Below are 21,155 nucleotides of genomic sequence, written 5' to 3'. Positions count from 1 at the left end.
GGGAGGAACTGAGCGGCCTCAAGTGTTCAGGCAGTCCCTCGGCAGCCCTCAGTGCGGTCCCGGCGTGTCACTGCATCCCAAGATGGCGGCGGCCGCGGCTCCGGGCCCCAGGGCGGCAGCGGGAGGGGAAGGGGGCGGCGCGGCGGCCTCCGCGCTCTCCATGGAGCGGATCCAGTCCCTCACAGACCTGGCGGAGCTGGAGGCCGCCTACAGCCGGCTGTGCGAGGAGGAGGTGGGGGGCGGGGGTGGGCGAGTCCGTCAGGCGGTGGTGCGGGGATGGGCGGCAGCGGGAAGGGCTGCGGGGGGAGGGAGGCGGCAGCCGGGGGGGGTGGAGGCTGCTCTGTCCCCCTCAGACCCCTTGGTGTGGTGGCGGGGAGCAGTGGTGCCTCGCAGGGATGTGGAGGCTGTGGTAAAGTTTCTGGTGGGGAGCGGAGCTGAAGGCGGGGGAGAAAGAGAGGGTTCGGTTCGGTTCGGTACCGGGAGGAATTTCCTTCCCGGTCAGGCACGGGAATGGGGTGGTCAGGCGGGTGCTGGGATCGCCATCCTTGGAGGTGTTCCCAAAGCACCTGGGGGTGGCACTGCAGGGGATGCTCCAGGGGGCTTGGTGGGGTTTTTCTGGGTTGCTGGGGTTTTTTTCTGGGTTTTTCTGGGTTGGACTTGGTGATGCCAGAGAGGTTCTTCAGCCAGAACAGTTCTGTGGTTCCCTTGCAGCAAGTGGTGCAGGAAGAGCTGGATGCCCTCCTGGAGCAGCAGAGCACTATAGAGAACAAGATGGTTGTGCTGCATCGCATGGGGTTAGTGATGTCCAGCCCTCTTCTTTCTGCTCCCACACCCTGCTCGGTGCTGCCTGCTTCACGATGCCAACACTCCTTTCAGTGTTGTGAGGGAAGCAAACTCGTTTTTAGAAAAATGCCAGCCTTTAAATCAGTTGTTGGAAGGGAGCAGTCATTGGATCCTCATCCCCAGGTTCCTCCCTGCAGCACCAACAGAGGGAACTGCTGCACCCTCACAGTGACCAACTCACTTGGCCTATTCTGAGCCCTTCTTTGAAGGCTTTGCCTCAAATCTTGGCAGGTTTCAGCACCAGTGCTGGGCTCAGGTGCCTCCTGTTAGGCTGTCTGGAATGAAGGAAGAGCAACCAGTGCTGCCAGGAGCATTTGGGGTTGGGGGGAAGAACAGCTCCTGCTGTTCCAGAGCATCCCACTTCTTGGGATTTGCACCTCATACTCAGTTTGCTTGTGTTCCCAGCCCTAATCTGCAGCTGATTGAGGGGGATGCCCAGCAGCTGGCAGGGATGATCACCTTCACCTGTAACCTGGCTGAGAATGTCAGCAGCAAAGTCAGACAGCTGGACCTGGCCAAGGTAACTGCACCCAGGGGCCTTTGTCACCTCTGAACCATCTCCTGTCATAGAATCACAAAACCTCTCAGGTTGGAAAAGACCTTTGGGATCACTGAGTCCAACCATCATCCCTGCTCTACAAACTTTTCCCCTAAACCATTCCTGAGTTGTTCCCCTGAGCAACCCTTAAACACACCCAGGGATGGTGACTCCACCACCACCTCCCTGAGCAGCCTAGTCCAGTGTCTGACCCCCCTTTCTGTGAAGGTTTCTTTCCTGGTGTCCAGTCTGAACCTCCCCTGCTGCAGCTTGAAGCCAGTCCCTCTTGTCCTTGTTGCTGATTACCTGTGAGAGGAGACCAGCACCAACCTCTCTGCAGTATCCTTTCAGTTAGAGTGAGGAGGTCTCCCCTCAGCCTCTTTTTCCTCAAACTAAGCAGTCCCAGCTCCTTCAGTTGTTCTTCAGAGAGTTTATTCCCAACTTTGCTGCCCTCCTCTGCACTCTCTCCAGCCCCTTGCTCTCTCTCTTCTGCTGAGGTGCCCAAAACTCACACAATCCTCCAGGTGTGGCCCCCCCAGTGCTGAGTGCAGGGGGACAGTCACCTCCCTTCTAACACAAGCCAGGATGCCACAGACTTTCTGAGCCACCTGGGCACACTCTGGCTCATCTTCAGGTCTTTTTCTGCCTGGGAGCTTCCCAGCCACCCTTCCCCAAGCACTGGGGTTGTTGGGGCCTAAGTGCAGGATCCAGGAGTGCTCAGCACAGCAGAAAAATGTGGGGTTTGTTGGTGTTTTGGTTTTTTTGATGGGCTGGAAACAGCTCTGAGGATTTTCTGGTGTTGTTAAGTAAGTGTCTTGCTGGGCTCCTGCAGGGTACAAGAGTAAAATAAGACAGAGGATTTCCCAGCTAGCAGCTGGTGCTGCAGCATCCCCCTCTGCCCATGCAGCTCCTGGTGAAAACACCAGGCAATGACAGAATGTCAGGGCTTGGAAGGCACCTCTAGAGCTCACCTAGTCCAGCCCCCCTGCCAAGGAAGGGTTACCTAGGGCAGGTTATTAATTCAGGCTCCCTCCTGAAGTATTTCCAGCTGCAGGCTGGAAACCACAGCCCTGGTCAAGAGAGCTGAAGATTTACATGGAAGTCATGGCTGAGGGTGCCTTCTGCAGGACCTGCACCCAGAAATGACTGCACTGAGGCAAAGCCACCGTGCAGAGCAGGAGTCAAGGGGGCAGTAAGCTGAACTATTTATTTTAAGGTTTCAAAATTAACCCCAAAACCTGGAAACGTGGCTGTGGCAACAGCTGTAGGTGGTCTGAGCTGTTTGCTCATGAGGTGCAGTGGCACACAGGAAGCTGAGGGGAATGTTTGTGAGCACTTTTGTCACCATTGTCACACGAGAGTGGCCAGGAGCCCAGGCTGTCACATCCTCTGTGCAGAAAGAGGCTGAGAGGTGCCAAGTGTCAGCACAGCAAAGCAAACCAAGCAGGGTGAGGGGGTTTAGGAAGGGCAGGTCCTGTCTGACCAACCTGGGCTCCTGTTATGATCAGGGGACCCGCCTGGTGAATGAGGGGAAGGCTGTGGATGTGCTCTGCCTGGACTTCAGCAAGGCCTTTGACACCATCTCCCACAGCATCCTCCTGGAAAAGCTGTCAGCCCACAGCTTGGACAGGAGCACCCTGTGCTGGGTCAGGAACTGGCTGGAACGGGCCCAGAGAGTGGTGCTGAACGGGGCTGCATCAAAATGGCGGCTGTGGTGTCCCCCAGGGATCAGTGTTGGGCCCAGTGCTGTTCAGTATCTTTATTGATGATTTAGATGAGGGGATTGAGTCCATCATCAGCAAATTCACAGATGACACCAAGCTGGGGGGAGTGTGGATCAGCTGGAAGGCAGGAGGGCTCTGCAGAGGGACCTGGACAGACTGGAGAGTTGGGATGATCCCAAGGGGATGAGGTTCAACATTCCAAGTGCCGGGTCCTGCACTTTGGTCACAACAACCCCATGGGGAGCTCCAGGCTGGGCACAGAGTGGCAGAAAGGGACCTGGGAGTCTGGATTGCCAGGAAGCTGAAGAGGAGGCAGCAGTGTGCCCAGGTGGCCAAGAAGGCCAATGGCATCCTGGGCTGGCTCAGGAACAGCGTGGCCAGCAGGTCCAGGGAAGGGATTCTGCCCCTGTGCTCAGCTCTGGTGAGGCCACAGCTTGAGTCCTGTGTCCAGTTCTGGGCCCCTCAGCCCCTCAGGAAGGAGCTTGAGGTGCTGGAGCAGGTGCAGAGAAGAGCAAGGAGGCTGTGAAGGGATCCAGCAGAATTGCTGTGAGGAAGGGCTGAGGGAGCTGGGGGTGTTGAGGCTGGAGAAGAGGAGGCTCAGGGGAGACCTCATCACTCTCTGCAACTCCCTGAAAGGAGGTTGGAGCCAGGGGGGGGTTGGGCTCTTTTCCCAGGCAACTCTCAGCAAGACAAGAGGGCAGGGTCTCAAGTTGTGCCAGGGGAGGTTTAGGTTGGAGATGAGAAAGAATTTCTTTCTGGAGAGGGTGATCAGGCATTGGAATGGGCTGCCCAGGGAAGTAGTGGATTCTCCGTGTCTGGAGATCTTTCCAAAGAGCCTGGATGTGGCACTGAGTGCCATGGGCTGGGAACCACGGGGGGAGTGGATCAAGGGTTGGACTTGATGAGCTCTGAGCTCCCTTCCAACCCAGCCCATTCTGATTCTATGATTCTCTGGTCTCTGCCTGCTCCTTAAAGCAGAGCATGGCCTCTCCAGGCAGGCTGAGCACTGACAGGTGAATGCTGTTCATCTTCTGGAGAGATCTTTTTAAACACTTTGGGCCTTCTGCTTGTGCAGTTTTGTATTGTGTGGGGAATTATCAGTTTCTTCCTTCTTTTTTTTTTTCCCTCTCACGCTGTCTTCTCCTCACAGTTCTCTTCCCCCTGCCCCAGCCTGCAGCAGGAAGCCTTACTGCTTGCCTTTCTTGCAGAACAGACTCTACCAGGCCATCCAGAGAGCTGATGACATCCTCGACCTCAAGTTCTGCATGGATGGAGTTCAGACAGCCCTGCACAGTGAGGATTATGAGCAGGCAGCAGCTCACATCCATCGTTACCTCTCCCTGGACAAGTCAGTGATTGAGCTCAGCAGGCAGGGCAAGGAAGGTGAGTGCGGGGTGTCAGGAGAAGCTGCCAAGTCACCTTTCTTTGCAGCACATGACTTGAAGTTTGTCAGGGTTTAACACTGCCCTGGCAATTAAACCAAATGCCAGATGCTCCCTATTAATCCCCCTCCCCTCCCTGATAAAGAAAGGAGAGAGAATAAGGGAGAGAGACTGATGGGTTGGAAACTAAACTGCACAGCTTTAATGAGACAGTAATGATAAATAGGAAAAATTACTAAATCTATACAAATATACAGGGAAATTGATCCCAGGTTCCTCCCCCTTTCCCCCAATAACTCTCCCATCCCCACTGAGGCTGCAGGGCAGCCCTGGGAAAGTCCAGGCTGGAATCCTGGGGTCAGCAGGAGTTGGGAGCTGGAGGCAGGAACACACAGATCCAGGCTGGAATGGATCAGGAGCACAGGCAGAGGAACAGACAGAATCCTCCCAGGATGCTGAAGCAAAGAGGGAGAGGGGAAGAAGGGGAAGCAGGAAGGGGTTTGACCCTCCTGATGCCTCCAATTTCTCCTGAGTCTGAGGTGTATGGGATGGAATCCTCTGTTTGGTCAGTTCTGGCATCTCTCTTGTCTGTTCCTCCCCAAAGGAGGCTGCAGGTGGGACCTCTTTATTCCTTCTGGAGGGCAAACTGTTCCTCAGAGCTGAGCAGTGTCCCTGGCTCTGCACACCAGGCTCTGGCTGTAACTATAACCATGGAGTTATCAGTCCCAGGAGCAGCCACTGCCTGAGAAACTTGCTGTGAATTTCAGCAAGTGCAGCTGCTGACAAGAGACTGAGCTGAAAGCAGAAGGACAAGACAGAAAATCCCCTTTATCCTGACCCAGACCAGGCCACAGTTGCATGACAGCCTCACCCCCATCACCAGAGCAGGAGCCCTCATGGTGCATTATGGGGTAACATTGAGGTGAACACTTTTGAAGTGTTATTAGGTTTGAATTATTGTTCATTGAAAGGAGAGTTCCTGGCACACAGCTCTAACAGCATCTCAGGTGCTGAGGAGGTGAAGGAGAAAACATTCAGGACAAATGAAGTGAGGGGGAAGGGTCTGCCCAGGAGAAATGTTGCAGTGTTACAGCGTGCTGCCAAGCAGAGCAACTGGAAATGAAAGACTTAATTGCCTGGTCCCTAAAATAAAAGCCCTGGGTCGTGTGTTCACGTCCTCCCTGCAAGGCCAGCCCCTTGTAGTGTGTACATCACACACACAGACTGACCTCTGTTCCTGCAGGGGAGTTCCAGTGCATCTTCTGCCTGCTCACTTCAGGGCTGCAGGCTGCATGAAAAAGAAGGAGCTCTTGATCTGTTGCTAACACTCTGCTGTCACTTTTTCCCTTTCTTCTCTGACCTTTTGATCAGGGGGCATCATTGATGCCAACCTGAAGCTCCTGCAAGAAGCAGAGCAGTGCCTGAAGACACTTGTCACTGAGAAGTTCGACACAGCAACCAAGCAGGGGGACCTGCCCCAGGTGGAACGTTTCTTCAAGATCTTTCCTCTGCTGGGCTTACACGAGGAGGGGCTGAGCAGGTTCTCAGAGTACCTCTGCAAGCAGGTAAGCCATTCTCAGGCATCCTGTGACCTGCCTGGGTCTCCCAGGGGAAAGCAAAACTCAGTCTCTGTCACCAGACACTGTGGAAAGAGACCTTGGCTCTGGTTTATTGTCTCAGAAACCAGCACTGGCCTTCATCCCTCTCTCTCCCTGCGTTTTCCTTCCCTGGGATGGGCTTTCTGGTGTCTGAAAAACTTGGCTGGCTGCTCCTCCTGTGTTTTGTACTTTGTGCTTGCTTAAAGCTCATACAGGGGAGCCTGGAAAGAGAAACAAGTTTCTCCCTCTCCTTGATGTTTGAGATTTCCACAGGAGAGGAAAGGATCCCTGTTCAGAGGAGGAGAAGCATCAGCAACTCTTGCAGTGGGAATCAAAGAATCCCAGACTGGTTTGGGTTGGGAGGGACCTTAAAGCTCATCCAGTCCCAACCCCCTGCATGGGCAGGGACACCTCCCACCAGCCCAGGGTGCTCCAAGCCCCATCCAACCTGGACTTGGACACTGCCAGGGATGGGGCAGCCACAGCTTCCATGGGCAACCTGGGCCAGGGGCTCAGCACCCTCACAGGGAATAAATTCTTCCCCATGTCCAACCTCAATCTCCCCTCTCCAAGTTTTAACCCATTTCCCATTGTCCTCTCACTCCATGCCCTTTTAAGAACTCCCTCCCCAGCTTTCTTACAGGCCCAAAACATGAGCAAGAAGGCCAGCAAAGGCCCAGGGGACAGAGGGCCACCCTGTGGGGCTGAGAAATACCTTTGGGTGCCACCAGTGACTGGTGCTGTCATTGTGCAGGTGGCCAACAAAGCAGAGGAGAACCTGCAGCTGGCCATGGGGACAGACATGAGTGACCGTAGAGCTGCTGTCATCTTTGCAGACACCCTGACCCTCCTCTTTGAAGGTGAGCTTTTCTTCTCTGCTGATGGATTGGAACTAATCAGTGATGAGATTCAGTGAATTTACTCAAATGCTTTCAGTTCATATTCAAAATGCCTCCTTGTCCTTGGAGCTGTGGGAGTGTCACCCTAGAGGGGCAAAGATGCAACTCAGGTACGTTGTCCCAGCCAGGAGAGGGAATCACAAGAAGCTTGTGCAGGCACAAAGTGGATTTCCAAAGGGGTTTTTGGCTTCCCATGGGAATGGGGCTCTTCTCTGCCTCCTCAAAACACGAGCTGTTCCCTGAAGCTCCAGACAAACAAATGGGATCTCCTCAGCCCAAGCAGCTGTTGGTGCCTCCAGGCCTGGCTCTTCAAGGAGGACCATGGGAGCTTGGAAGCTGAGAGGAAGGGGAGAGAAGGGAACATGAATGCTTTGTGGGACTGTTGCCAAAGGCAGTAATTGAGATCCCATGATGCTTAACTGACTCCTCTGCTGCCAAGTTGCTCTCCCAGCCTGGCATCTTCAGTGCTACTGAAGATCCTTGGAGCTGCTGAGGCTTTCTTGGCAGCAGCAGCAGAGAAGGGGGAGCACTGCTAACTCAGAGGAGGGAGTTTGTGGGCAGGAAGCAATCTTGGAGAGATGATGTCTCTCCAAGGAGAGGAATCTTTTCTTCAGGTAGAGCCCAGCCTTGCTCTCTTGGGCATCTTGGTGCAGATAAGAGCAGAACTTTGCCTGGGCTCATTTTCCTTGTGCTGGTCTTGTGTAACCTGGAAGCTGAGCCTGGATTTGGGTGGCACTTACGTCCCCTGCCAGGTTAAGCTCATGCAGCTTTCTCCTCTGGAAGCTTTGGATCTTGTGTCTGGCTGGGCAGAAGGGCAGGTGACACCCATGGAATGGCAGGAGCTCCCTTCAGGAAGAGGGATGGCTTCTGCTCCAGGAAACGTGCACAGCAGAGAGGATGGGAGGTGTTATCTGCAGAGAGCAGAAGCCATGGAAGGAGGGGTGGTGGTGACAGACCTCCAGTGAGCCCCTGGAGAGTGGCTGCAGAGTCTGAAGTGTTTATCCAGGGAATGAATAACCCCTTGCTAGGGCCTGTGTGTGGCTGGGTGCAGCCTGGATGGGAACTCGTGTCTGAGCCTCTCTCTTGGGCTTCCCTTCTCCCTGCAGGGATTGCTCGTGTTGTGGAGACCCACCAGCCCATTGTGGAGACCTTCTATGGGCCTGGGAGGCTTTACACCCTCATCAAGCACCTGCAAGTGGAGTGTGACAGGCAGGTGGAGAAAGTGGTGGACAGGTTCATCAAGGAGAGGGATTATCACAGGCAGGTAAGAGGGGGCTGAGGCTGCAGGACACCGTCCTGCTTCTGTCTGTTTGATCATAGAATCCCAAACTGGTTTGGGTTGGAAGGGACCTTCAAGATCATCCAGTTCCAACCCTCCTGTTGGGGGGTTAACACACCCAGGAAGCACTGATCCTGCCCTCACAAGTCCCAGATTCTGTGAAGGTTACACAGACAGGGAAATTGATCCCAGGTTCCTCCCCCCTCTCCCCCAATAACTCTCCCATCCCCACTGAGGCTGCAGGGCAGCCCTGGGAAAGTCCAGGCTGGAATCCTGGGGTCAGCAGGAGTTGGGAGCTGGAGGCAGGAACACACAGATCCAGGCTGGAATGGATCAGGAGCACAGGCAGAGGAACAGACAGAATCCTCCCAGGATGCTGAAGCAAAGAGGGAGAGGGGAAGAAGGGGAAGCAGGAAGGGGTTTGACCCTCCTGATGCCTCCAATTTCTCCTGAGTCTGAGGTGTATGGGATGGAATCCTCTGTTTGGTCAGTTCTGGCATCTCTCTTGTCTGTTCCTCCCCAAAGGAGGCTGCAGGTGGGACCTCTTTATTCCTTCTGGAGGGCAAACTGTTCCTCAGAGCTGAGCAGTGTCCCTGGCTCTGCACACCAGGCTCTGGCTGTAACTATAACCATGGAGTTATCAGTCCCAGGAGCAGCCACTGCCTGAGAAACTTGCTGTGAATTTCAGCAAGTGCAGCTGCTGACAAGAGACTGAGCTGAAAGCAGAAGGACAAGACAGAAAATCCCCTTTATCCTGGCCCAAGCCAGGACATCAGGGACACCTCTCACCAGCCCAGGTTGCTCCAAGCCCTGTCCAGCTTGGCCCTGAACACTCTCAGGGATGGGGCAGCCACAGCTTCTCTGGACAACCTGGGCCAGTGTCTTGCCACCCTCAGAGGGAAAATTTCTTCTTAGAAATTAACATAGATTTCCCCTCTTCCAGTTTCAAGCCATTCCCCTTTGTCACTCCATGCCCTTTTAAAAAGGCTTTCCACAGTTGCAGGGCTCCTCTGACTGCCTCATGGTCATGTACCCTGCAGTTCCCAACCCTTCCTTGGAGGAGGAGAAGGAGGTGAACTGATACAGATCCCTCCTCTGGCATTGCCTCCTGCAAAGCATTCCTGTCACCCCCTGATGAACAAGCAGCTGTTAAGCCCAAGTCATCAGCAAAGACTTGGATGACTCCTTTTTTTTTGTTTTTTTGTGCTTGCAGTTCCAGCAAGTTCAGAATAGCATGATGAGAAGTTCTTCTGCAGAGAAGATTGAACCAAGGTACAAACAGAAACTCTTTTTCCTCTCTAACCTTCCACTTTTCATCTCTTATTAATGCTGCTTAGCATTTAGATAACTCTCCTGGTCTTCCAGAGGCTTTGGAACTACTAAAGCATAAAATCCAATTGTTAGGTGCCCTTCACTGCCCTTTTACAGAGGCAGCTGCTGTGGTGGAGCTTTATTTTGCTTACTCATCACTTTTAAGCCTTGGTCCTGCAGATTGCTGGAGGTCACTGCCCATGAAGGGCTGAGGCTCTAAGTGCCTGTGCCCACTGCCTTCTGATGCTCACAGCTCAGTCCTCAGCCCATGATGTGGGCAAACAATTTGTGAGAGAACTGGATTAAATCTTTGGGTCCTTTTTCATCTGCAGTGCTGCTGCAGAGCCTCTGGAACATCAAGTTCTTGCTAATGAACCAAAGTTCTTTCCCATCTCTGTAGCAGGAAGAGCCTTTCTTGCTCCTGAGGCTCGATGAGCTGCTGGCCTCCCCATTGCCTCACACCAGAGTGAGCTGAGCTTCCTCTGTGGGTGTGTGTTCCACCTTTATTGGCCCCCTGGTAATAGGGGACCTGTCCTAACCAGGCACAGGTGGACTCACACCCACTCTTTGGCAACTCGAGGCACCTGGTTTATCTTGTTTCTCTACACATCTCCTTCCTTTTCTTTTGATCTTAAGTATTTGTGTAGCCCTCAAGTGAAGGTGAAAGCACCCCCAGCCCTCCTGCCTGCTAAACATGCTTGGAAAGAAAATCTGGGTTCCTCAAGCAAGGTCTCAGGAGATCCACTCATGAATAACTCAGCATGAGTCCCAGGTTTTGTGAGCTTCTGCTTTTTCATCCAGAAAATACAGATGATCATCCCTTGTCCCACATGGTGTTGTGAGCAGGATTTGCAAAGTCTTTTCGTGCAGGCTGATGGACAAGCTGCTCGTGGCAGTCTTTTTTGTTTCTTTTGCAGTCATCTCTGATCTGAACACTGTGTTCCCCATCAGCACACGGGCTTTTCTTCGCCTCACGTTTCCTGAGCTGTTGAGCTTGAACAGATTCTCCCTTATTTTCAGAGAAACTCATGAATGTGTGCACAAGAGCAACACACACCTGGGGAGGGCAAGGGCCAGGCACTTCTAACACAAAGAGCTGCCAGACATCTCCAGTCCAACCCCCCACTCATCCAGGGCTAATTCCAAAGTTATAACAGGTTGCTTGGGCTATTGCCATCCTGACTGCTGGGATTTCAGTGGAGTCCTCACATCCCTGAGGAACAAAGCAGCTTCTCTGCAAAGATGTTTTTGCAGGATGCTTTGGTTGCCTCCCATGCATACCCCAGTTATTCTGCTGAGCTTTGCCACTCATGGCAAAGACTGGAAAGGGGGCAGGATGGATGCTACAGTAAAAGCAGAGAGCTGAGCTGAATTCAGTGAGTGCCTCTCCTTGTTTTTTAGTCTCACTGTGTTGGTTCTTGCTGTGTTCCTCCCAGGGAACTTGACCCAATTTTGACAGAGGTCACCCTGATGAACGCCCGCAGTGAGCTCTACTTGAGGTTCATCAGGAGAAGAGTGACTGCTGATTTTGAGGTGGGAGACTCCATGGCCTCAGAAGAGGTAAAGCAAGGTAATATCACCTGGAATATCAACATTTGCAGGCTCTCTGCTCCTTGTTGCTAACACAGGATATGCCCTGGGGGCACTGTGTGGAGGAGCATTGTGTAGCCTGGCCTCCCCAAACCTGTTTGCAGCACTGGTTGTTCCCTCTAACAGGGAAATCAAGGTTAGTAATGGCTGCAGAGAACAATAAATGAGGTTTCTAAAGGTGGGGGAGGCCCTTTGGTCACTGGAGGCACAGATCCTAAAGCTGGAGGGCACAGGAAAAACAGGCTCAGGGTTTTGGTACTCTAAGGAGCTCTGGAAATCTCTTCTGTCACCTGCCAAAGTCAGCTTAGCAAGATCAGCTCCTGTGATTTATTCCATCCAGGTCAGGCTTTGCAGGATCATGTCTGTTAGGTGTCCAGGCAAAAGGCAGTGAGGGGATGAGGTGGAACCAGCTTTCTGGCACTTGGTCCCTGCTGATGCTTCTCTTTTGTGTTCTGTAGAGCATCAAAAATACCTGGACAAGCTCCTCAACAACTGTCTGCTGAGCTGCACCATGCAAGAGCTCATTGGCTACTACATCACCATGGAGGAATACTTCATGAGGGAGACTGTCAACAAGGTGGGGCTCAGCCTGTGCTTCCAAGAGAGCCTGACAGTGGTTGAGACCTCTGCTTGTGCCCCACAGCCCTCTGCTGAGCATCCCTAGGGAGGGAGATGAGGAGGTGGCAGCTCTGCAGCTGTTGGGAAAGTCTTTTTTCCCCTTTGGCTTTGAAAAGAGAGGTTTTTTTTCCTGAAGTTTGACTCCAGACATCCCCCTAAGTATCTCCTAGACCTAAAATTCCCAGGTCTGTGAGCTCCTAGTCAGCTCTGACTGGCAGCTGGATCTCACAGCACTTCTCTGAGGGCTGAGCTTGCTGAGCTAAGGGCACTAAGACCTCTTTCTCTGCAGGCTGTTGCCATGGACAGCTATGAGAAGGGCCAGCTCACCTCCAGCATGGTGGATGATGTCTTTTATATTGTGAAGAAGTGCATTGGGCGTGCTCTGTCCAGCTCCAGCATAGACTGTCTGTGTGCCATGATCAACCACTCCACCACGGAGCTGGAGTCTGACTTCAGGTAATGAAAATACACCAGGATCCTTATCCTCCACCTCTGTGCCCTGCAAACTCTCTGCTCCCAGATGCTCTTCCTTGTGTTCTCTGCCCTCAAGCCCCTGGTGTGTCATCTCTGTGGAAGATGCTTGTGGGAAACACCATCAGTGTGGAGTGGGAAGCTGGAGCTGGGTGTGTTTTTCTCCCAGTAGTAGTCACCTGCAGGAAAACCAAACATAAAAGAGAAAAAGCAGCTTCATCCTCCCAAATCCCTGGGAGAAGGAGTCACCATGGAGTGCTGGAGTGCTGCCATGCTTGGTGGTACTTGGAGTCACCCCCTGCCATTCCCTGGTTGCCTGGGAGGTTGCTGAGTGACTTGAAGGTGGGGTGAGCCTGCAGAACTTGTGCTACTCCTCTTTTTCATCCCAGTCTGGGATGAAATGGGCAACTGGGGCTGAAGGCAGCAAAGAGCTGCAGGCAGGATTTTGGGGAAAGCTCAGAAACCAGGTGGTTTTATTTCCAGCCTTGTGTCCTTTAGATGCTGCCAGGAGTTAATTGTCAGCTCTCCTTTGTCCCCGGAACACTCCACTTACCTTCTACAGGTCACAGCCAGAGTGCTGTCCTTTCCCATGGAGCACAGCTCTGCTCTGCCCTGCAGAATTTGCTCTAAGCCCTGTTGTGTTGTGTTTGCCCCCCAGGGAGGTTCTCTACAACAAGCTGAAGCAGGGCTTTCCAGCCACCACCTTCCAGGACTTCCAGAGAGGGGTGACCAGCGCCGTGAACATCATGCACAGCAGCCTCCAGCAGGGCAAGTTTGACACCAAAGGCATTGAAAGCACTGATGAGGCCAAGCAGTCCTTTCTGGTGGGTTTAGTGGCTGTTCCAGTGTAGGATGAGTTGGGATGGAGGGGAAAGACTATGGGGAGCTCCTGGGAAGAGGATTGGTACCACTCTCACTTGTTCAGAGAACCTGAAAACCTGGTCAGGTGTGGTGGGTGGCTTGGTCTGGATGTCTGGGAGGTGCTTCTATCTCACCTCATGTTTGTAGGGCTTCCACATCAGGCCTGTATGATCCTATGACTGCCTCTTGGACTGCTACAGTGAAGATTCCCTCCTAAGCCTGTGCTCCTTGAGGTGTCTTTGTGCCTGTGCACAAAGGTGGTGGAGCAGTGTGCCTTCCTCTAGATGAGGAAATTCTCTGGCCCAAGTTCAGGGCTCCTTCACTTTGTTTGTCAGCTCAGGGAGTTTCCCTTACAGCAGGGTTGCTCTGCTTGGCCTGCAAGGTCCTCCTGTTGCCTTCTCCTAAGAGCAGCACAGCAACTCTCCACATGCTTGAGCAGGCCAGATCATGTCAGTGAGAATCAGAGAGAGCCCTTAGAGACCACTTAGAGGGCTGTCACTCCTGTCTTCTGCATCACAACTCATCCTACCCCAAGGTGGGATGCTGCAGAGACCTTGCACTGTGGAAAAAAAATTCCCAGGGAGAAAAACTCCCAGTGTTGCCTTCTGTCCTTGTACAGTGCAAGTCCTGAGGAGCAGGAGGGAGGGAGTGAACTCCTGCACTTCACTGGATTCTTAGTTACAGGTTTCTGCATTTTTTGAAGCCAAGTCCTTGAAATTCAGTTCTCCCATTGGAGTTCCTCAATCATCTGTCAGCTTGCCTCATTTCCCTGTCTGCAGAAACCCTGGACTTCTACTGCTGGCATTTAGCTCAGCTTCAGAAGGTAGAGAACAGTCTGTTGGGAGAGAACAGGTACTCATCCTGTAGGAGGGGTGACAGTTCCTCCTGCCTGGACACAAATGCCATCCTGCCTCCCCTGCTTCCCTGGACAAGGTGTATAAACCCTTCCTCTGCTGTTGTTCTTCATGATATTGTCACAGGAAGCTGGGGGTTCACCCTGCCTTCCAGCAGTCACCCACAAGTGGGGTTTTGCTCCAGCATTGTGGACAGAAGGATGAGGAAAAGATGTGGAGTTCACTGAGTCAGACTTCATGCTAGCTGCAGGTTCAGCAGATCTGCTCTGTGAATCTGCAGTGCTGTGGTCACACAGTGGCATCTCTGTTCCCTGAAGCATCTGCATTTCAGTGGGAGCTCTGTGAAGAAATAACAGGACTTGGGGCTGAGGGGCTGTGAAGTTCCAATGAATTCTACTTGGGCTTGTTCTGTTGTTTATTTCCAGGTGACCTTAAACAATGTGGAAGTCTGCAGTGAAAACATCATGACCCTAAAGAAGACTTTGGAGGTGTGCTCTGGATTCTTGACTGGTTTTTTTTCTTACTCAAGATTTCTAATATCCTTTCTTGGGGGGGAGGGAGGGTTGTTTAAATAAATGGTCTGGGCTTTGCTGTGCCCAAAATCCAGAGGACTTTCTGGATTCAGAAATCCTCCAGCCTTAGGAAAGCAATTCTGAGCTGGCTGATACCTTAGCAGCAGCTGGAAATACTTAGGTGTTCCTCCATGCTGGGAGGCAGTGGAATAACCAGTTCACCCCTGCATCCTGGAGACTTTGTGGTTCTCTGGGGCAGCTCCCAGCTCCCAATCTTTTGTTTTCCACTTCCAGCTGCAGGCAGCAGCCTCTGGCTCCAGGGGGGCAAAAGCTTGGTGCCTATCCCAGCCCTCAAGCACAGTGGTGGGCAGCCAGAGCTCAGCAATACAAAGGGGTAGAAGCTGTCCAGGTCATTAACTTGCTGATGGATCTCTTCCCTGCAGAGTGACTGCAGCAAACTGCTCAGCCAAGGCTTTGGGGGGGAGCAAGCTCAGGCCAAGATTGACAGCTGCCTCTCTGACATGGCTGCTGTCTCCAACAAGTTCCGTGACCTCCTGCAGGTGAGTGGCATTCCTGAGTCCCTGCTGAGTCCTCCCAGCACCAGCTGGCCAGTGGCTTCAGGGAGAGCTGAGGCAGGAATCATGTCAACCCAAGGCCTGGGTCATGGCTGACTCTATTAGGGCTGCAGGAGGGAGTAAATCAGCTTGGAAGCATGGGAAGAGGTTCATGGAAAGCACTGGAAGCAGCTGCAGAGAGAGGAGAAATGTTGCTCCATTTGTCCTCACTCAGCACGGGGTCAGAGTAGGTTCAGTGATTTCAGGAGAAGAAATATTAATGATTCTTTCTCTCTCTGTTCTCCCTCCCTGGCACAGCATGTTGTCAGGCTGTCCAGACCTTGCTAGGTAACTCTGAAGATGGGCTATTAGTGGAGAAGAGCTGATCTTCTCTCCACTTTCTCCTCCTTTTCCTCAAATGGAAAGACTCCCTGGCATGAGGCTGAAGGCTCTCTGGCTAAATACACTGCCTTATGTGGCACACTGCTGCCCTAAAACCTCCCAGTGGGCTCTGGCAAGGAGAGGAGCAGGAGGGAAGGACCTCCTGGGAAAGCAAGCAAGCAAAAGGAAATCTTTTTAACCAGGTTTGCCACGAGCTTTTTAATTCACAGGCTGAGGGCAGATCATTTCTTTGTTTGGCTTTGCTGTTTGCTGCAGCCAGATGCAGATACCAGACTGGCATTGCCAGTGGCCCCTCTTGGGGCTTGTGGTCACATCAAATAGCTCATCAGGAAGGAATAAAACTCCAGTTCAGTGCTAGTGCAGAATTAACACTGGCTGTGAAGCAATCAAGAGGTTGAGCAGGAAGATCCTGCAGTGCCTGAGTCACGTGCACATTAAAATTCCCTTGGAGAAGGGCACTTGCCTGTAAGGCCTGCTCAGAAATGCCAATTGAAGTTTAACACATTCATCAGATGCCCTGCAGTGTCAGTACCTGAGCAGTTTCATGCTGGGTGAGCTTTCCTGACACCTTGCTGAGCCAGAGGGGAGTGCTTGGCAGGAGAGGGCTTTCACAGAGCTCTGGAGCACTGAAGCAGATAGAAAAGGCTTTGCTGGCAACCTGCTGCTCAGGGGAGATGGTGTGTGCTGGAGTCATGATTAATTCAGGGAACTAACAGTGGTTACAGCTTTTATCCTCCTTTTAGCTTCTCCTGCTGAGCTAAACTGCACTGGAGGTGGGAGGCAGGAGCTGAGTCCACAGTGTGCTGCTGGCTGGTGGTTGTGTGCTTTCCTCCCCTGCTGGGGTCTCCTGCCAGGAGACCTTTGCTGGGGAAGCACAAGACCTTCAGAGCAGGCTGCAAGCCAGCACAACAGCAGCTTCTGGGGTAATGTCACAGAATTATAAAATGTTAAGGGTTGAAAGGGACCTCTGGAGATGCATCTAGTCCAACCCCCTGCCAGGAGAGGTTCACCTAGAGCAGGTTGTACAGGATGGCATCCAGGTGGGTTTTGAATGTCTCTAGAGATGGAGATTCCACCACCCCTCTGGGCAGCCTTTTCCAGTACTCTGCCACCCTCAGAGTGCTGAACTTCCTCCTCAGGTTTAGATGGAACTTCTATGTTCAGGTCTGTGTCTCTTTATCTCTTGTCCTGTCACTGGGCACCACTGAAACAAGACTTGCCCCATCCTCCTGGGGCAAGATCCACCCTTTAAGGATTTGTAAGTGTTGATAAGATCCTTCTCAGTCTTCTCCAGACTAAAAAGACCCAAGTCCCTCAGCCTTTCCTCAGAAGGGACATGTCCTGTCCCCTAACCATCCTTGTAGCCCTTTGCTATGCCCTCTCCAGCAGCTCCCTGTCCTTGAGCCAGGGAACCCAGAACTGGACACTACTCCAGATGTGGCCTTCCTCTTCCTTTTGTCATGGTACCCTTAGAGCCCTCCAGCTCTGGAGGAGTCTGGGATGTGGGACTCTGGGGTTCATTTTCCTGAGCCAGTCTGTGGTTTGGATTCCCCAGCTTGCAGTGAGGGTGAGGCAGCATCAGGACAGCCCAGCTGGAATGGTTGTATGTGGTTGGACATGAGTTGTGCTCAGGCCTGTCCTCTTCTTGTCCCCTTCAGGAAGGTCTCAACGAGCTGAACAGCACAGCCATCAAACCCCAGGTGAAGCCCTGGATCAACCTCTTCCTCTCTGTCTCCCACAACATCGAGGAGGTAAGGCTCAGAGCTCCCCATCATGGGTTTAGAGAGCAACTGGACAGTGAGAGGTGCTCTCTGTTATTCCCCACTACCTTCCCAGGGGAAGATGAAGAAGGGAATGAGAGAAAGAGACCTCAAGGTTGGAAGAAAAAACAGAAAAAGCTTGGGTATGTTTAATGAAGTAGCATTAGCAAATTACAGATGTGTATACAAAAATGTAAAGATGGAGCTCACCCTCCCCAGGTGCTAAATACTTCCCAAGCAGAGAAGTCCCACACTGGACTTCAGGTGGCCAAGAAGGCCAATGGCATCCTGGGCTGGCTCAGGAACAGCGTGGCCAGCAGGTCCAGGGAAGGGATTCTGCCCCTGTGCTCAGCCCTGGGGAGGCCACAGCTTGAGTCCTGTGTCCAGTTCTGGGCCCCTCAGGAAGTTCAGGAAGGAGCTTGAGGTGCTGGAGCAGGTGCAGAGAAGAGCAAGGAGGCTGTGAAGGGATCCAGCAGAATTGCTGTGAGGAAGGGCTGAGGGAGCTGGGGGTGTTGAGGCTGGAGAAGAGGAGGCTCAGGGGAGACCTCATCACTCTCTGCAACTCCCTGAAAGGAGGTTGGAGCCAGGGGGGGGTTGGGCTCTTTTCCCAGGCAACTCTCAGCAAGACAAGAGGGCAGGGTCTCAAGTTGTGCCAGGGGAGGTTTAGGTTGGAGATGAGAAAGAATTTCTTTCTGGAGAGGGTGCTCAGGCATTGGAATGGGCTGCCCAGGGAAGTAGTGGATTCTCCGTGTCTGGAGATCTTTCCAAAGAGCCTGGATGTGGCACTGAGTGCCATGGGCTGGGAACCACGGGGGGAGTGGATCAAGGGTTGGACTTGATGAGCTCTGAGCTCCCTTCCAACCCAGCCCATTCTGTGGTTCTATGGACAGCAGATGGAGGTGCTCAAGTCCAGGGTCTTGGTGACAATTTGCAACAGTCTTGGAGCAACCAAGTTGGGTCCCATGTGGGAAGGCAGAAGGCAACCTGTCCTGTGAATGATGTGCTCTGGTGAGGAACCCAGGAGAAGCAGGGCAGGAGGCCTTAACCCAGCCAGCACACCAGCCAGAGACCCCAGATGGCTCTCTTAGGAGTCATTTTATACTGGGTACCATGGAGAGGAGCACTGTGGTTGGTTCATTTGGGTCTCCTGGCCCATCCTCTCCCCCCAGAGGCTCAGCTGCTGCCCATTCTCACTGTCACATCCACAGCCTGGCAGTGCTGGTGGTGTCCCAGGCAGGGTTTTTTTCTGTCCTGGTCCTCTCAAACCAGGACACTCAGCACTTCAAGCCCTGCTTCTGCATTCTCCATCCTCTGCTCAGCTGAGCAACCACTGCCTGATTCCCTCCATTCCTCTGCTGTTGCCTTGGCACAGACCAACAGTAAAATAACCAGAGCTTGTTTTGTATCACAGCTTGGGAAGGGGCATTTGGCTGGAGAGGAGTTTGAGAAAACAGGAGGAATGCAGTGCTGCTCCAGGAGGAACCTCCCCTTCCTCTGGGCCCTTTGCTGCTCTTGGCCACATCAGTGACCCTTTTTTTTTTTTGTCTTTTGCTGCCAGGAGGAGTTCAGTGACTATGAAGCAAATGACCCCTGGGTCCAGCAGTTCATTGTCAATCTGGAGCAGCAGATGGCAGAGTTTAAGGTGAGAGAGAGGGATGTGGCAGCTTGCCAGACCTCCCTGGGGCACCTCCCACTCTTCCTCTGCCCCAGGGAGTCCTCCAGTGCCTTGCAGAGCTCTTGGAGAGCCATCATCCCCATCTCCTGCAATTTTCCAAGCCTCCTTGCAGTCCCAGCATACCTGGATGGCCTTTGCCAGTGCTTTTGACTCACTGAGCATCCAAGTGATGGTTCTTCATTTGAAAGCACTCCCAAGCTTGGGTTTTGTGGGCCTGTGCTCTGTTGATCCTGAGAAGAATGACACTGGTTTCTGCTTCCAGGCTGGGCTGTCTCCTGTGATTTATGACACCCTCACTGGGCTCATGACCAGTCTGATAGCCATCGAACTGGAGAAAGTGCTGCTCAAATCCAGCTTCAGCAGGGTGAGCAAAACACCTTCCCCTGACCCTGCAGAGTCCCTGGCTGGGCTGCAGCTCTCATTACCCACCAAGGGATGAGGCAGGGCAGGGCCAAATGTTCCTCTTAGGGAAGCTCTGCCACTGCTGGTGGCCAACACAGGGAGCCCTTGTGTCAGCATACATGTGGAGGTGCATTTTGTGATGGGGCTGGGAGCAGCTGGCATCACAGAACCATTCTGCTTGGAAAAGGCCTTCAAGTTCATGGAGTCCAGCCCTTAACTCAACCCTACCACCTCCAGTGCCAAACCATGTCCCTCAGCACCATGTCTTTTAAACACTTCCAGGGATGGTGATTCAACCACATTAATACTTTTAAAGTAGATCTAAATGTAAGGTAGTCTAACAGATGGTTTAACTGCTCAGAGACCTTCTCCTCCTGTGATGTCTTTTCATTTTGTGTTTGGCTTGGAGAGTTAACAGAGCTTTCTTGGTCCCTGCAGCTTGGTGGCCTGCAGTTTGACAAGGAGCTGAGGTCTCTCATAGCTTATCTCACCACAGTAACCACCTGGACCATCCGTGACAAGTTTGCCCGACTTTCCCAGATGGCCACCATCCTCAATCTGGAAAGGGTGAGCTTTTACTGGGCACTGCAGGAGCCCCAGATGGATTCTACATGGGTTTAGTGAAGTTATCCCACCTACAGGGGATAGACAAGCCCCAAATGTTGCCTGCAGGCATTAGTGGCAGGCGATCACAGAATGTGAGGGGTTGGAAGGGACCTCCAGGGATCCAACCCCCCCTGCCCCAGCAGGATCACCCAGGAACACATCCAGGGGGGGTTGGAAAGGCTCCAGAGAAGGAGACTCCACAACCTCTCTGGGCAGCCAGGGCTCCCTCACAGTCAAGAAGTTTCTCCTCATGTTGAGCTGGCACTTCCTATGTTCTAGTTTAAACCCATTACTCCTTGTCCACTGAAAAGAGGTTGGCCTCATGCTCTGGTGGCCACCTGAAGGAGTGTCTGTCCTTGGGAGAACAAGATTCCAGGTGGCTTATCAAATGAGGCCTCCACCTGAGGGCAATGTCCCTTTAGTTAGGGCAGCTATTTTAAGACAATTCTTCTTTTTGGGAGACTACAACCCCTCAGATGTTTGTAGACATTGGCAAGATCCCTTCTCAGCCTTCATTTCCCAGCTCTCAGTCCTTCTCCCTAGCAGAGATGCTCAGGTCCCTCCATCATCCCCGTAGCTCTGGGAATTCCCTGAAGGGGAATCCTGTGACTCCAGCCTTGTGCTGAGTAGTGTCAAGCTGCTCTCCCCTCTTTTCTCCAGGTGACTGAGATCCTGGATTACTGGGGTCCCAACTCTGGCCCCCTCACCTGGCGCCTGACTCCTGCTGAGGTCCGGCAGGTCCTGGCTCTCCGGATCGATTTCCGCAGCGAGGACATCAAGCGGCTCCGCCTGTAGCTGGAGGTGACAGCAGGAGGGCTGCAACACCCAGAGCCTGCCCTGATCCTGGCTGTTCTGTGGGCTGGGGTGATAGCTACCCTTCAGCTCCTGCTCCAAGGGGCTTTCCTGGGCGTGGAAAGAAGGATCCCTGCCCTTGAGTGGGAGCAGAAATGAGGCAGCGGAGGAGCTGGCAGGCTGTGAGCAGTGTGACACCGTGTCTGAAAGCACAAGGGACAAAGCTGGTGCTTTTTTTGTCCAAAGCTGGACAAAGCAATCCTGCTGGGAGGCACAGGTGATCCAGGAAACCCAGGGCCTGTGTGCTGGAGTTAAAGGGTGGGTCTACATGAAGCCACAGCCATGAACCTTCTGTGCCACCAGTCTAAGGCTCCAGCTGCTGGGATCCTGCACATCCTGAGCCCTGGGATGTGGGGCTGCTGCCTGGCTGCACCCTGTACACTGTATATACTCTGTAAATAAACCTGACCTGCCTGAGCAGCTG

The 21,155-nt window shown here is 53.0% G+C and overlaps 1 protein-coding gene across 3 annotated transcripts; it reads left to right on the top strand.

Moving 5' to 3' along the window:
* The first annotated feature begins 86 nt into the window (after window positions 1-86).
* COG4 (component of oligomeric golgi complex 4) lies at window positions 87-21,149 on the top strand. Of its 3 annotated transcripts, none has more exons than XM_030457944.1 (19): window positions 87-232; window positions 712-794; window positions 1,249-1,363; window positions 4,314-4,488; window positions 5,859-6,052; window positions 6,840-6,945; window positions 8,091-8,248; window positions 9,477-9,535; window positions 11,011-11,144; window positions 11,623-11,741; window positions 12,072-12,238; window positions 12,912-13,077; window positions 14,394-14,456; window positions 14,924-15,040; window positions 17,095-17,187; window positions 18,755-18,838; window positions 19,134-19,235; window positions 19,712-19,840; window positions 20,540-21,149. In XM_030457944.1, the coding sequence occupies exons 1-19, from the start codon at window positions 161-163 to the stop codon at window positions 20,672-20,674; spliced, it is 2,271 nt and encodes a 756-aa protein (XP_030313804.1). In that variant the 5' UTR covers window positions 87-160; the 3' UTR covers window positions 20,675-21,149. The 3 variants fall into 3 exon arrangements, with proteins under 3 accessions (XP_030313804.1, XP_030313805.1, XP_030313806.1); XM_030457945.1 differs by having other exon boundaries at window positions 154-219; XM_030457946.1 differs by lacking the exon at window positions 712-794 and having other exon boundaries at window positions 182-232.
* Window positions 21,150-21,155: the final 6 nt, after the last annotated feature.

Source organism: Calypte anna, chromosome 11 (genome assembly GCF_003957555.1).
Source record: "Calypte anna isolate BGI_N300 chromosome 11, bCalAnn1_v1.p, whole genome shotgun sequence".
Lineage (NCBI taxonomy): Eukaryota > Metazoa > Chordata > Aves > Apodiformes > Trochilidae > Calypte > Calypte anna.
The sequence above is the reverse complement of the archived record's forward strand: the minus strand, read 5'-3'. Positions and strand labels throughout refer to the sequence as shown.